The sequence below is a fragment of the Taeniopygia guttata genome, chromosome 1A (assembly GCF_048771995.1).
Source record: "Taeniopygia guttata chromosome 1A, bTaeGut7.mat, whole genome shotgun sequence".
NCBI lineage: Eukaryota > Metazoa > Chordata > Aves > Passeriformes > Estrildidae > Taeniopygia > Taeniopygia guttata.
Window position 1 is genome coordinate 38,840,881 of NC_133025.1, and position 16,403 is coordinate 38,857,283.

The 16,403-nt window shown below is 37.0% G+C and overlaps 1 protein-coding gene across 14 annotated transcripts in view; it reads right to left on the minus strand.

Annotated features, from left to right (window-relative positions):
- Window positions 1–16,403, minus strand: part of PPFIA2 (PTPRF interacting protein alpha 2) — a 279,612-nt gene that overhangs the window by 27,012 nt on the left and 236,197 nt on the right. For all 14 annotated transcript variants that reach the window (XM_012569038.5, XM_072923120.1, XM_072923123.1 and 11 more), the window contains 5 exons: window positions 15,715–15,952; window positions 13,145–13,174; window positions 12,159–12,289; window positions 10,911–11,065; window positions 6,561–6,654 (listed from right to left, as the gene is read on the minus strand). In XM_012569038.5, the coding sequence (XP_012424492.1) occupies window positions 6,561–6,654; window positions 10,911–11,065; window positions 12,159–12,289; window positions 13,145–13,174; window positions 15,715–15,952 (648 nt within the window). The remainder of the gene's footprint in view (window positions 1–6,560; window positions 6,655–10,910; window positions 11,066–12,158; window positions 12,290–13,144; window positions 13,175–15,714; window positions 15,953–16,403) is intronic.

A 16,403-nucleotide genomic window follows, 5' to 3' on the forward strand; every position in this document is an offset into this window, starting at 1 on the left:
GAAAAATAAATTGCATATGTTTAGGATACAATGGTGCTTAATAAGAATTAAGTATATAGGAACATTAGGTGGATACACAGAAAAACAACCTAATTAATCCAATTGGATTAATTTTCTAAAATGTGTGCAATTTAAAAATCATTAGAAACAGCTATTTGCATACTGCAGAGGACCGAAATTATTTGTAGTCACAAATACACTACATCAAATTCTAATTGCACTTGCACACATGAAACCTAATTAATTAACCTAATTAAAGGGGCATCATGTGGATTCAAAAGCAATTACATGATAACAGCAGTGTTTCAAACAAAATAGTCCACAGTATTCCACAAAATAGTCTGCCTAAATATTTTTTCAAGTTGCTTGTTGACAGAGATCTAAAACTTGGATTTGCCCATTAAAAAATGAAAGTCTGTTTATCAAGTGAACTTACCAACATTAATCATTCTTTTTCCCCCTAAGCAGAAAGAGAACTAATCCAGCATGCTCTACTGCTCACATGATGTTCCTGATATTTAACATGTACATCACAGTAATCAGCTGAGACTTAACAGCATTGAAATTCTCTCTGCAAAGTTAATTATAAGGCTATGAATACTAAGAATTTATTTTTCACATACGAGAATTGCTTAGGTCTTGATTTTACAAGGGTTTTTTCATGTATGTAAGCACATGTACATGTCCTGGCACAACAACGCTCTTCTGCAACACACTCGAAGCCAGGAAACTCTATCTGGCAAAGACCTGTAGATGCTGTGGAGTAAATCCCCCCACAAAACAGGTTCTTGGGAAAGAATGGTTGACTTTGATTTTCCTTGGAAAACATAAACCTCACATCTTAAGCTTGTTTTGGAAATACAGAATTAAAAGATCCTTGTCCAAAGTCAAATTAAACAAAACTGAAGAAAAAAGTGAGGCTAAAGTTCTGCCCTTGCCTCATATAAATAATTGGGGGATTTATCAGCTTCTAGACTCAGTTTCTGCCATCATGATCCAGAATGGCTGGCTTGAATGTGAATTCTTTTTCAGGGAATTTTGTAATAATTTGTACTAAATATACAATTATAAAATAAATTATCTTTGGGATTGCTGCAGAAAGGATGGGTACAAGCCAATTTCCCACAGTACGAGCAGCATCCACAAGGTCAAACCTCTGAGTGGCAATCCAGGACTACAGAGAGCTTAAATGCCTCTCAAACATTGCCTTATGTTGATGCCTTAGAGAGGATACAATCAGCACATCCTGTGAAATATCAGTGACTATGTTTAATTATTACACACTTTCATGCAACATATGATATGTATATATCTTCTATTTCTTCAGGGACACTTATTTGCTGCTACTCTGCATATTGTTGCAGATGAAATCAAACATTACATTTGAGAAGGGTTCCTGGCCTTTGGAGCCATAGTGCACTGGACAAAGCAAGACTCTTTAGAGCTGTATTTGCCACCAGTGAAGCTTTTAGGCGAGGGCAATTTGACATAATTCCTGAGCAGAACTGTGGATAATTAGAAAACGATGCTCACTCAGATATTTATAGCAAAAAGGGAAGCAAACACAACTCTATTTGTTGCTAATATTTCAAGTTTGGCTGAGTTAATTGTTAAAGAATATGTTCATAAAGGGCTCAATGTATGGCATTTTAGTGAAAAAGACAGTAAAAGATTTATACAGCTTCTCTTAACTGCCTTAGTTTGTTAGATGAGGTAGATGAGGTCAGTGGAAACATGCATTTTTAAGGAGAATGCAATTCAGTTTAGCCACAGTGTTATCTACTCACTTTTTGATGTATGAATTGTCTTGTGGGACATACACTGATCAACTTCTCCCATTCCAGAGGACACTATGACTTTACCTGAACCTTTCAGGAACCTTCATATGTTGCAATAGAAACTGGACCAACCTGAACTTCCTATGCTGGGTCCTGACAAGGGCTATCATGACAACCCTGCGTGAATGCCAAGGCCAAGTCATTGCGCACAGTTTGCACAATACCCACAAAGGATGACGTCATGAACACATGAGATAGTCTATACACAGCCACAGAGAATGGTAGCTGGAGTCAACTACAAAATTCAGAACTGGAAATTAGGTGTTTTCCAGAGGGAGACTGGTTAATCATTAGGGAAAAAAGTACTAAAAGGTCTTTTCTTCATTTACATCTCCTGGAGAGTTTACCTTAATCAAAAGGTATGGTTTAGAGGAGTGCAAACTATTTAAATCTTTGAGGGGGTTCAATTGAATGTAGCTGTAACAGACAGTATTTGTGCCACTAATAGTTCTATTCCTAAACCCTGAGTTTTCTTCAACAAGGGTTCTTTAGCCAAACAGCCTCTGAAAGTTCAGGCAAAAGGCAGAAGACTCTATATACAAAATACCACATTTTATATAGAACAAGTGAAGTGAAATACAAAATCTAATTAAAATTATAAAAATTAAACACATATACACCTGAAGATCACTTAATTTCACAAAACAATGAATAACACTTTAAGCATTTTAAATACCCCTTACCCTCACCTTTTGTTTCCTAGAACAGCATGCTCAATTTATAAATAGGAAGACCTAAAACGTCTCAGTATTAACTAGAATTGTCATTTATTTAATGTCGAGAGTAAACATCTATAGATGTGTCAGGCAACTTAAATTCATCTTTTCAGCTTGTAAGAGATGCTGTGTATAATTTAAAAATTCTACACAGCTTCTTTAATTTCTCTTTTATGCTTTTGGAGTAAGGCTTGTTCCTAATAAATCTACTGTAATAACCAAATTTTGGATGAATAGAGACCCTTGTTGGAGGTTTATAAATGTCTAGCATATCATTGAGACAAACTGTTAATTACATTTTAATGATGTCTAAGCAGTCAATTGAAACTGAGAGAAGTTTTACATCTAAATAGGATCTTCTAAACAAGAAGCAGGGAAACCTTGAAATTTAGGTTAATGATACTATAATCACCAGAGAGAGAACTGGTCTCCAAAATTACCACACTCTCTCATTAAACTTTTCAGGGTGAAATGAATTATTCAGTACCTGATTCCATGCAAACAAATGGGACTAAAGCACTATAGCATGGTGCAGTGTGTTCCTAACTCTGTGGGGTCCAGAGTCAATGCAACACTTGCTTGAGGGAGCAGGTACTCAGGACACCTGGCAGACCATTAGAACCTGCTGCTGCAGTATCTGGCAATTTGAAATGTCCTGCATCTTTGTCCCTGGGGTAGGGGCATCCTTCTGGGATTAAGCAGGCATCATCTGGGATGACCCTGCTTGAGTAGGGAGGCTAGATTCACAGCGGTCCCTTCCAACCTGACCCATTCTGTGATGCTGTGACTGCATTTCTTACAAGGAGGTGTTAATTAAATTAAATACATTCAAAAATGCAAAATTAAAAAGTTAGCATTTAAAGCATTTCTCAGTTAAGAGATATGGACATAATTTTAATGTGAATCTGTCCTATTATAATGACTTGGATCCAAACTAAATCAAAGCAAATAACAGCGGTGGGTGAAGATCATTACTACTAGTACAGTACTCATATGTTGATCACACTGATGAGCCTGACTTCTGTTTCACAGCAAGGGGAGAATCCTTGTTTTCCTGCAGCAGAACCACCAGTGAACTGTTTGTTGAGCTGTTAACAGGGCTGAAAGCCACCTCACCTGACTTGCATTCTCAAAGACAACACCATTTCAGTATATGGTATTATACTTGTTTTATAGAAAAGAGAATTGGCTCTGGAATCACTGTTACAAGGTGTTTAGTATTGTTGAGGTGTTTTGTTGCAGGGCTTTGTTTGGAGGTTGCTTTTGGTTTTGTCTGCTTTGATTTTTTTAAAGGAAGTGACAAAGCCAGCATAATAAAGCTGTCTCAGACCTGAAATGCAATACGAATTAGTACTTCCCAGCTTTAGCCTATACTTTACTTATCCTGTTGTGGGTTTGGCTCTCTTGGGCTTTTATGTCCTAACCCAAGTCAGTTAGAAATGCTTACAAGGGGCTCTGCTCTGTGTTCCAGTGACTGTGCTCACTGTCTCTGCAGGGTTTGTAGAGTGGTTTTGTTTAGCAGTAAAGGAGGAATCAACCACTGGGACTTAAATCACACTGCCATAGATCTTACTGCTACATCATGAGCTAGGAAATTACTCTCAGACTTCTCTTATTATGTCTTAGAAAGACTTCCTACACATTCCCACCACCATTAATGTTACATAGCATAGTATCCTCATCTGCACTACACAGTTCAGTAATCTTGCACCTACTATGTGTATGGCAAGGCCACTTCCAGAAGGAATTAGGCATTGTTAAGAATCGGTACAAAGGAATGTAACCCACTGCAACAAAGTTTTCATTTAAATTACTTTCTGAACTTCTCAATTTAATATTTTCTAAGGTGAGACATGCAAATAAATGACTGATATTCAAGACCTATCTGGACACAATCCTGTACCATGTGCTCTGGGATGACCCTGCTTGTGCAGGGAGGCTGGACCAGATGATCCATGGTGGTCCCTTCCAACCTGACCCATTGTGATGCTGTGACTGCATTTCTTACAAGGAGCTGTTAATTCTCTTACACTCTATTGACAGCTTGGCACCCTAATGACTACCATAATTCAGCAGAATCCCCTGTATATCTCTAACACAATAGGCTACATTTTTCTTTATGGTTCCTCTAAAACAATGTAACATATACATACATATATACATAACTAGCAATAATGTATGTTAGCCTTCCTGCAGTTCCAAGCATTCTGAAGTGAGAAACTATGAAGACAGGTAACCCTAAAAGGCACAGGGGAAAAATTAAATTTCTTCATGAGATAGTTATATAACATATACTTTGGATAAATAATATACAGTTCAGACCAATAGAATAGTCATAGTCACAAAGGAAAGATTCCTTTCCTTCCAGCAGATGACACTTTGATTACATCTAATCCATAAAGAACCAAGGACAGACAGACACAGGAGAAAAAAGGTAAAGACTTGAAAAGCAGAAAGCATGGGATTGTGTGGGATTGGACAGAAATTTAATAACATATTATCTGCACACCCCTTATTTACAGACCCAAAAGTTGGTAGGCAATCTAGAGATGAAATTGTCATGTCATGTTTGTAGTTGTCTGTGCCAAGTCTTATGATATCTTACCCAGTTTAACAAACTAACACATAAGAAAGTGAAAAAAATTAACACATTTGTCCCTTCAAAATTGTTTCAATACTGTGATACATTCAGCCCTCAGAACTGGAAGGTACATTTGGACTTGAAAAACAAAGGGCTGCTGAAAATAATATTATATTCTTTATGAATGGTAACGGTGGCCTCAAAGATGCCTTCTAGATTTAGTAAAAAAAAAACCCATGGTAACATAATCTACATCCATATATTTCAAAAATTACTGATTATGTATAGATAAGAAATACAGGGACAAGACTCATCAACTGCAACATCCCTGTGAATGCTATTTTGAGTTTCTTAATTGAATTTAAATCCGTTTCTTCTTTTCCAGCTAGCACAGTGACTGCTTCTCTAATTGCTAAATTGAGGCTGATTTAAACAGAATGTTTGCATTTGTACATTACACGGATGTGTACATTTAAAGTTATATTTCATCAAGCACTTGACAGGAAAGTAGTGATTAAAAATATTCAACATAAAAATGTAAAGAGAAGCTCAAACATTATCCCTAGATTCTTTGGATTAGAACTGAAAATTCTCTTGAAACTCAGACAAGGAATCTTAAAAGAGCGAAACAAACCCGAAAACCCAGAAATTTTTAAAAATGAGGCTTTTAGAATCCAAATAATAGCATTAAAGTTAATGATTATGGATGAAAATAAATCTGTTTGTTTAGAAAGTGAATTTGCAAAGTCAGTTTTAAGTACCATTTTTCTCTGACACCCTCTAATTACACTGGAAGTGCAATGCTGCCAAGAGGTTTCTTTTGTGTTTGCAGTCTTATTTTATTAGGTCTTCATAGCTCCTGGCAGCTGCTATGACTCAGTGTACTGTTTTTACAAGGAGGTGCATGAAAGACAACCTTAAATTATTGTATAATTGATGCAAATGAAAAGCTAGGTTGCTTTTTGTCTGCATTTGCTGACAGGCAAAAAACCCTGAAGCTGCTAGGGTTTATGGGGAACCTTTGACATCTAGAAACAGAAGTAATACTGTTCACTTGATAATACAAAAGAGATTTTTCACCCTTTTGAAAAAGAAAATCTACATAGTGCCTCACCAAATATATATATATATTTTTTCAGAATTGCACTGGAGACAAAATGCACAGGATTAATGACAATGTGAAATGGAAAAATGTCTCTCATAAACCTATGTTCTTTCACAAATGAAATAATATTGTACAGACTCTGAATATTTCCCCCTATATTTTATATGCAGCTTTAAATACTTTCAAACTGCAAAGAAACATCACTACCAAAATGCTGTAATAGATGGTCTTGCTTCTCATTCCACATTTGAGTAAAACAATAAAATTCCTCATATTTGAATCAAGCTTCAGCCAAAAAGTCACATAAAAACAGTACTCACTTTTTCTTTAGTCTTCTGTCCTTTTCTGCTTGCGTTCCAAGTTTGCCTAATCCCAGAGATTCCTGAGCTGCTGCCTCTGTTTCCATGTAACCTCCTGGAAAATAAAACAAAGAAAACCCCAACCATATTTTTCCTTCTCTGTCTTCAGTTGTTCCCCTCCTTAACCCTTCAAGTCCCCTCCCCCCCACCATCATTTGTATTTGCTTCCTTAAGCTGTGACATTTGGTGTTTGTGAAGAACATCTATCACCTGCATAAGTAAATTCTGACAAGCATTTACTACATGGGAAAGAGTAGTAGAGGGAAAAAAAGTTTTCTCTTCCTTGTGTTTGGCAGAAATGTATTACACGAGCACCCTTATCTCCTTTGCCTATTTTGCTTTGCCTCCTAGGGCTCAGTCCCATGGTGCTAAGTAAGCAATGCTCTCACTATGTTTTAGTCTTAGTTGAGAAATGTACAAACGAAATTGCATTTTCCTAAACTGTCTCTCTACTATTGCCATAATGCAGCATCACCTAATGTGCAGTAGTGCTAAAATCTTCATTTTGCTTTCATACAGGGTCTTAGATTTCATTATCCCTGAAAACTCCCAGAGATGACAGAAAGAATCTGCCAGAGAAGTAAAAAGCCTCCTACATCTCCCTGGTGTGTCTTGTAGGCACCTAAATCCTGTCAAAGTCATGGGAACTTGAATAACCTACACAAAATGACAAAGAAAGCTTGCAGTCAGCAAGGACATGCGGACCAAAATAAAAGAATTTTATAAACTAAGGGCATGACTGGTACGATCCACATGGCTACTGACATGACTTCCCTAGTGCAGAAATGGAAAATGATCTGACTTTTTTATCACTGCCCTGATTCAAGAAGAGGGGACCTGCAGATGGAGCTCAGTACAGTCTCCTGGCTCCGGCTTCACACAATCCTCTCCCTCCCACTTGTATGTGCACAGACTGCAGCACTCCTTTGGAGGCTGCCTCCCTCCTGTGCTCCAGTTCAGAAGGTGTGTAACTGGCACAAGAAAGAAGATAATAGTGTGGGAAAATGTTGATGCTTGACTCTGTTTGAACATAGCAATTTCTTATTTCACAGCAAATGGATAGTGAACAATTATATAGTGGACACTGGCATAATAAAAAAGCACAAAGTAAATTAAAATATTTCTGTCCTGATATGTTGATTTTAATAAAACATAATTCATAAATGTTATGTAGTGAAAGAATGTCACAGCCTTTACAAGTTAGATTTACATGCACCTCAATCAAGCGAGAACAAAAGCTAATACTGCATCATGTGTAGGACAAAAATTTAGAAAAGCTTAGGTTTAAGCTGTTCTTTTAAAGCAGGTGCTGTTTTAACACTCCTGTTTGTCTAGACATATTTTTACTTTAGTAGAAGAGGACAATACTTCAGCAAGTCTCACAAAGAGAATGATGCAAATGCATCTCACAAATGTAGAGAATATGAATGTATACTTTTTTTTAATGTCATCTGCCTGTCAAAGTCTTACAGAATCTCATTTCATGCTTCTTGCTGCCTCTGGATTACATTTTTCATTCAGCAAATTATTAACATTCCATACCTTTCTTGAGAGAGCAGCTCTCAGTATGTCAGATAGAGATGGGATGAGTGCAGTGAGGATTTATTGCGGGTTGGAGAGTAGTTTGGGCATAATGCATTTCTCCATTCTCCAAATATATCTGGCCTTCGAATATGTCTGGTACACTTCATATTGGATGTAGCCACAATAAACGTTTCCTAACAAGCTGACCTTTCCATTTGCCATGCACATCAGCTTGCTTCGGCAATTCTAAAAATGCCTGGAATGTACTGATTGTTTTAAGGTCTAGCGTATTTAAAAAGTAACATGAGAAGAATACAAATGTGTCTTAATGTGGTGCTTGTCAGGAGAGAAGACTGGAAAAGAAGGAAGGAAAAAAAGAAGGAAAGAAGGAAAGAAAGTGCACTTGTGCTCCATGTAGCATTCCTTTTTCTTTCTCAAAAACTTAGACAAAACGTGAAGAATCTAGAAATCTTGAATCTCAATTCTAAGAAAGATCTCCTAAGGCATGAATTTGGTTTGGCACAATAAAGCTAATGGTTTAGCAGAGAAGGTAAAATTACCAAATAATAAAAGAACAAAATTCTGTAAAGTTTAAGAGTTGAAAAGAAATTTATTTTTTTTTGCAAGGTTTTGCAAAGAACACTGAGCAAGGAAACATTTTGTGGAATAGCATGGCTCTCTTGTTCTTAGTAATACAAGTCTGGAGGCTTCAATATTGTTTCTTATTTAAGAGTATATAAATATATACTTTTGAGGAAAAGGTATTTTCTGTATTAAAAAAGGTAAGAAGCATATGTCTGTATTAGAGTGCATAATTTAAGCAAGGAAAGAAATTACATTTTTATTGATTTTGCAATATAATTTTAGGTTATGAAAGCCATACAAATATTTTGCAGTGCTCTAGTAATAGGAATTGCTATGTAAACTTCTGTAATGTAATACCTTAAAATTAAATACCTAATTATGCAGCTGCACAGATAATACATCTGTTGTGAAACTGAGTGAAGTACTATTTTTAGATTTCATTGTCCCTTGCAACTCAGGATATTCAACAATTCTATGATATTGCTATTGAATGGAAATGACGACTCAATAAATGCTTTTCTTTTTAGACTTTAAAAATTAAGATGAGAAAAATTACCTGTAATTCATCTGCTTAATGTCTTTTTAATTTCTTAAAAATATTTTGCTCCTGCGTTTTGATTAAGTAACAGTCTTATTGTTCATTTTATACATGCTAGTAAACCTAGTTTCCTTAATTAAAATGTGCGTTATATTGAAATTTTACTCTTCAATTAAAGAATGGAAGTCACAAAAAGTTCATATAATTGCAAACCACTAGTATCTTATAGCAATTTCATAACCTAGTATGGGAAATTGCAAATAGACTTTATAAAAGTCTTTGTATGTATTATTAATCACAGTAGGAATTAGGAAATCAATCTATTGCCAAATTTCATTGCTCCTGAGATAGTCTTTGAAGCTGTTATTTCACTTTTGTACACATTCCAAAGACTCGCAGGGAAGACCAACACATTTATTGCATCTTGGTTCTCTATGTTCCTGACTTACTGAGAAATCGTAGATTATTATGCATAAACCATCAGTATCAATAGAATTGGTTTTATGGAATGTAAATGCGAATTAATGAAGTCTAACTTTAGTTGTAGTCTAGTTATAAAATTAGTCATCATTGCAGATGGTGGCATACAGGTGTATTTGAAAAACTCATGTATAGATTCTCATTTGAAAGATTAAATAAATCAATTTTATTTTTTTCATAGTGAAAAAAGGGGGAATTCAGATTGCAATTAGAAATTAGGTAGTTTTTTTTCAAGAGCACATGGTTTTCACAGGCAGAGAGGAGAAAGGTTGGCGTATAAATAAAGAATACTCATTTTTTCAATTATACTCTGATACTTTGACCTTAGTACTATTTTTTTTTTTTTTTATTCTGTACTATATTAGCAATGGGTTTGTTAGTTCTGATAAGGACACATTGCAATTTCAGGCTTATGCTTGCTGCTTAATGTTTACTGCAAGGTCTTAAAATTATTTTTACAAGTGTGACATGGTCACTATAGCAGTAAAATTTAGTGCCTCACAAATTTGTATTATGTGACATGTGGATGACTAGGAAAGAGACAGTATTTCAATTTTATTGACACATTTATTACAACTTGATACTTGCGTTGGTATGTGTCCATATAGACACATCCTATAGAAATAGGCAGAGGAAAATTTTTGCCATGAATGAAGTAGAATGAAATAGTTTTGGCATGGGAAAAGGACAGAAGTAGGAATAAAGCTAAGCACTGCTTGTGAGCAGCGTAATTGTAAAAGAGGACATTCAGCTACAGGCACTAGAGGGCATCTACTGACACACTGAAATCTGAAAAGCAGCTACACTTGGTTGCAAGGACTTTCTGTATCACATAGGTACACCACTTATAGACATTTATTGCTAATTAACTTCTCACCTCTTCTTTATGTGGTTATTCAAGAACAGTGTTATCATTGCTACCCTAATTCAACAGCCATTGAAGCACCAGATTCAGTGAAGAAGATGACTCCAGTAAATTGTGCCCAAACTCTCCTTTCATTTACATAACAGTCATGGCAAACTCATGACAAATATAACTGCTGACAACAATTACATTTAATGGGAAAGTTGTGCCAGACAAAACAGAAACGTGAACCAATTGGAAACTGAAAAAAAAGCAGAATTAAAAAATGGAAAAATGGCAGTGAAATGGTGACCTTAGCTTGTTACCACTAATTCCTTACTGAGCTGTCCAAGTCGAGCCTTCTCTTTTTTACCGAACAATCGTCCTATTGAAGACTTGATTCCTTTCTTCTTGGGAGCTTTGTGCAGGGAGTCCTGACTGCTGCTGACACTGCCAAGACCAATGCTTTCTGGCTCCAATGAAGCAGGCAAACTACTGCAAAATGATAATAAAGAAATAGAATAGACAACATATCAACATTTTTATTTTCTTTCAAGCAGCTCTGCAAATAAATTAATTGGTTATAATTTAGTAATGATCTCCCAACAAGTGAAACAATCACACCTTTAAATTATTTGGCAAAATACAGAGCAACAGAAGACCACACTTTTTCTGTTAGTCAAGGCTGAAAATAAATATTTTTACTTTGTTAAGAACAATTTATGAAAAATACGGTAGTCAGCATTCTGATTTTATTTCTAGGATATGTAGCATTACTGCTTCCAGTAGTCATCAAAACTGTACCTCAAAACAGAAATACCCAGCGTGTGATGTTGGGAAGGATGAATAAATACAATTGCTTGGCAAAAGATTCACAATAGTACAACCAGGATGAAAACAATCCCCCCTACTGGTTGGACAATTACAGATAGTAACGTAACCTTACCTACCTACAGATAGTTCCAAAAGTCAAATGGACTGTTCTATATAACCCCCAAAATGCATGGTTCATCCCACACCTGTAACCCTACCCTGAAGCATCAGATGTCTGCGACCCCATTGACCCAAGTCTTGTTTCAGCCCACCTTGAAGCCCCCTGATAAGGGGTCTCTGAGGGGCCAGACGCCCTCTTGGAACTTCCCCTCTCTTGGAACTTCCCCTCTCTTGGAACTTCCCCTCTCTCAGAACGCCCACACCCTTGGAACTTCCACCCTCTCCTGGAGCATCATCTCTACCCCTTGTCTCTCCCCTCCCCCATCCCCTCAGGCCTTGCCACGTGCTGCCTCTGGCAGCTCCAAGCAAGACCTTTCACCATCCCTAATAAACCTGATATTCTAAGAGCAGCCTTCAGAGATCTCTTGTCTCCATTCATCCAAACTGTCCTGGAGCTCAGCCTTCCCCGCAGAGTACTTTAGCACTGATAAACATTTTCAGGGTCATTGCATCAGACAATGGGTAGGGTTTTTTCTCTCATTACATGAGAAGTAGGGAAGAAATCAGGTAATTGTGGAATAGTTAAACAACATGATTTGAAAACAATAATATGTGGTAAACTGTGAAGTATCAATCCACATTACAAACATCTTACCTTCTGGCATCATTGTGGTATGAAGAAGGAAGGGTATGAGTCATCCTGATGGCTCTGGGTGTTGGAGGAGGAGAAGTTTCACATTTGATTGTGGCTTTATCTTCACGCCCATCTTCTTCAACTACTGCAATCTGGGGGAGAGACACTCCAATGAGAGCATATTAGCTTTTCAAGAATGTTTCAATACACACTGCATGAAATTGTCAAGTGGAATGAAGCATGTAAGATTTCAAGTGCAATGTTTCTAGAAAATTGTAAGGGTTTTTTTTTTTTTTTTAAAATATGCTATTCAGGAAAACTATTTTTTAAATATGGCAGATTAAAACAGATATTTAAAGAAATGAGATTATGCTTGTGGAAAAAGTAGATTCCTTTATGCTATAGAGGTTGGTGAAGGTCTAAACATGAAGACAATCTTAGGTGTAAGTGGGTTCCTTGCATTAAACAGGATTATTATATTAACCAAGTTTATCAGGGATATAAGAGAGAAGGTGAATACATGACCACTCTTTACACAGTGTGTTACCAGAATGCTTGACAGTAATGAATTTTGTCCTAGCATTATAACGATTTATCTTAAATAACATCGTGGAATTTCATCATCAGTGCCAGTTCTGTAAACAAATTTATTGCTCCAGGAGACTTCAAGGAATCTCTCTGTAGTTCCTCCAGCAAGAAGAATGGCCAAAATGCACTCAAAGGTAATACTTTTGTGTCCGTACTTCTTTAAAAGTAAGTATTCCTTTAAGTTTGTGCTGTTGGGGCTATTACTCCATGATATCACTGGTGGGCCTTGATTCTGTGGCTTAGCTGTGATCCCTGGAACCATTTCAGGTAGGATTACTGATTATGTTCAGGCATAGAATGAAATGGAGAAGAAGGGATGCAGTTGCTGGCAATGGACCCCAGCAAAGATTTAGTTATATAAATAGCAGAGGAATATGATAAATGGGCTCTCCCAAACTTTAAAAAAACTAGTATCATACCTTTCTCCGGTGCTTCCTTAGGTCACTTGGCTTAGATTGGTTACAAAAGTGGAAACAACAACAAAAAAAAAAAAACCCGATTAATAAATATTATTGAAGCATAAAAAAGCCTCATATTTGTTGTTTTCAAATCCATGAAGTGGGAAGCAAAGATTATTCACTCTCCATATTATATACTAATTACAGACTTGACGTAATAACTGAAAAATATGTCATTCTGGGAAAGTAGGTTTGGGCATTTTTCCTAAAGTTACACTCTCATTCAATTTCATAAACTTAGCAAAGATTTGGACATTTCAAGTCTATAGTAGCACTTTCTATTTTTGACTTTTCATGTAAGTACTTAGGTTATCCTTAACTGGGTTTTTTTTTAGAAGTTTTATATTACAAATATAAAATTATTTGTGTCCCACCAAGTAAAACCACACAATATCATCACCAAATACCATGCCTGAAAAAAATGACTGGCATCTTCAGGAAACGAATACATATTTACCTATCTTTTTCAGTATTACTTGGCAGCAGCAGACTGCTAGAATGGGTCTTGCTCAACCCCCTTTGCATTTTTATTTTTGGTAGATGTATTGTTCATTTAAGGATTTATTTACTCCATGCACTCAGGCTGTGGAAACTCATGCAGTCCTGTTTCTCCAGCTAACCAACAAAGGGTCCTTTGGCAATTTGAGCTCTAGAGATCAGACTGAAATCTCTTCCCAACTCAAAGTTTCATTTAGAGGATGTCTGACAGATTTGTGCTGTTCCCAGACAGCAAGGAAGTGATATTGAACACTGAACTCCTGCTGAAACAGTGCAGGGCAGAAGTGTCCTGAAATGGTTGATGAAGGTGAGCAGAACTGTAGACTGTGCTGCTGAGCACACTATGGGGGAATGCTTCTACTGCTTATAGCAAATCAAGAGTTCAACTGCAAGTCAGACAGACAAATGCAACTCAGTTTTAGCACAGTTAGAACTGGACACCAGTGAGATCATGGCAACCTGAATTGCAGAGGCTATGCTGTCATTTTGTGTTTGAATCAGATGAACCTATTGACCCAAAAGTACAGTTTTCAAATCCAGGCAACCAGGCAGTGCAGGTGTCTTCTGGTGGGGCAGTTACACCATTGCCATTTACCCACAGCCAGACTGCTTCCTTTTAACAGCTGGGGAAAGGGAATACACTGTGCATTTGAGAAGGTGCTGCTTTGGTGAAGTAGGTGGCGGGACAGCAGCCTGCTGTCACCTCCTCCACAAGGACCTGTGCAATCAATATTTGCATTTCTGCTGTTCAGCAGTGGGAACTGGGGGCAGCAAAGAATAAGTTAAGTTGCCTGCCTGGACCTCCCCCCTGCTGACCTCAGGTCCTAAGGTGGCAGCAAACACCATCCTAAACTGGGAGGAGAAGAGGTGGATATGAGTAATATTCAGTTCCCAGGAAAAGGGAATACTTGTTTAGATGATCATCAACAAAAGCCCATACTGCCAGCTGAGAAGAAGGAACAGCCAAGCTTCATTTCCAGCTGCTTTTAGCAACCTTTTCTGTTAGGAAAGGCTCCACAGGTAATCAGTGCTATTACTTCCCAAGAATGGACCACATGGGGACGTGGGTGACATGATTATCAGAGAAAAAGCAAATTAAATCTGTGTTTATGCATATCCTATTCTATTCCCTTCTATTCATCAGCACAGTGGTCTGCTTTGATTCTCTCCTGGTACTTAAAGGGATTAATTCATCCCAGCTCCAAACTGGTTTGTAGCTCACACTGAACCCTGCATCTGTGCTCTAATCAATATCAGAGTTGTACATCTTAAATATGTTGACACATACTATCTTCAAATATTTGACAGATGTACCATTTCTTTTTGTCTAGGATCAAAATTAAATTCCTTGTAAATCCCTTTCCAAATCAAACCAGAAAATTTTCAATGTGTCCTCAAAAATACAGCAATGTTAGAAATTATTTGCACAGTAACTTCATGGTGACTTGATATCTATGTGTGAGCCACCTGTAATATTGAAATACATCAGTTAAATGAATTACTGGAAACCAAAGAACTCATTTCATTGTGCATGATATATGGTAATGAAGAATGCATAAAAGCACTGCAAGGATAAAAGAGTATACCAAATATAAAAGCATATCCAAGTGATTCCATATACGAAGTGGTGGAGTGTCCAAATGTCTTCTAGACATTTCCTGGAAATTTAAACTCAGCAATAGTTTCACGGACTGTTGTGTAATAACTGTATCACTTAAGAACTTTCCATTAGTAAACATTTTTTACATGCAAGTAATTCCAGTGATCAGTTCTGTTTTTCTTATTAATTCCACAGCCTGTGTGCTGAAGGCCCTCAGTAAACCTATCACTATGCCCCTAGTGAATCATGCAATGCTCAAAACCACTATAACAAAGCCCAAAGACACCAAATGTCCACATTCAAGAGAATTTGCTATCTGTATGAATGAGCAAGCCATGAATGAAGAATTATAGAGATGAGCCAGTCATACAGTGAAAAGATTAAGTACCTAAAAAAGAAATATCACATCAAATACTGTCATAAGGTTTCTTACCAGTGTCATAACCCCCATTCTGTCCATCTCCCTGGCTGGACTGCGAGGGGTGAGTTTGGGAGTTGAGTGTCCACTGGGAGGAGATGAGCTTGCAAGTGATGATGCTGTCACTGAGCCAGTAATGGAGGTACCTTGGTGGACTCTGGCTAGATTTAAGCCTTCCAGACTCACACTGGCCACTCTGTTCTCTATCTCTTCAGCACGCAATTCTGTCGACTCTTTCTCTTCTTGGATTAACCTTATTAAGTAAAAGAAGAACGCACTTGTTGTATTTGTCTCTTCATATCCCCAGAGCAAAACTAGAAACCATTTCATTTCAAATGAGATTTGATACTAAGAGCAACCAAAGATGAATATCACAGATAACTAAAAAAGACACTTTTCCATCATTATTTTCCTAATCACCTGTTATCAAATTATTTTTCTCAATTCCTCCATCCTCAAAACCTGTTTGAAGAATGTGTCCAACAGCAAGGCTTGATGTATGACGCTTCAGGAATATAGGTTTCTTTGCAAAGGAGCTAGAATCAGGCGGGGAGGGGGGGGGTTAACAATCCAATTTACCACAGATAACTAATTCCAAGCTTATGCTAGCTTCTTCTGATTACCTTTTGCTAAATCACAAAGCTAAGAGTCAAATGAAATTGGGCCTTTAAGAAGGGAATTGCTAAAATAATCCATATTAATAA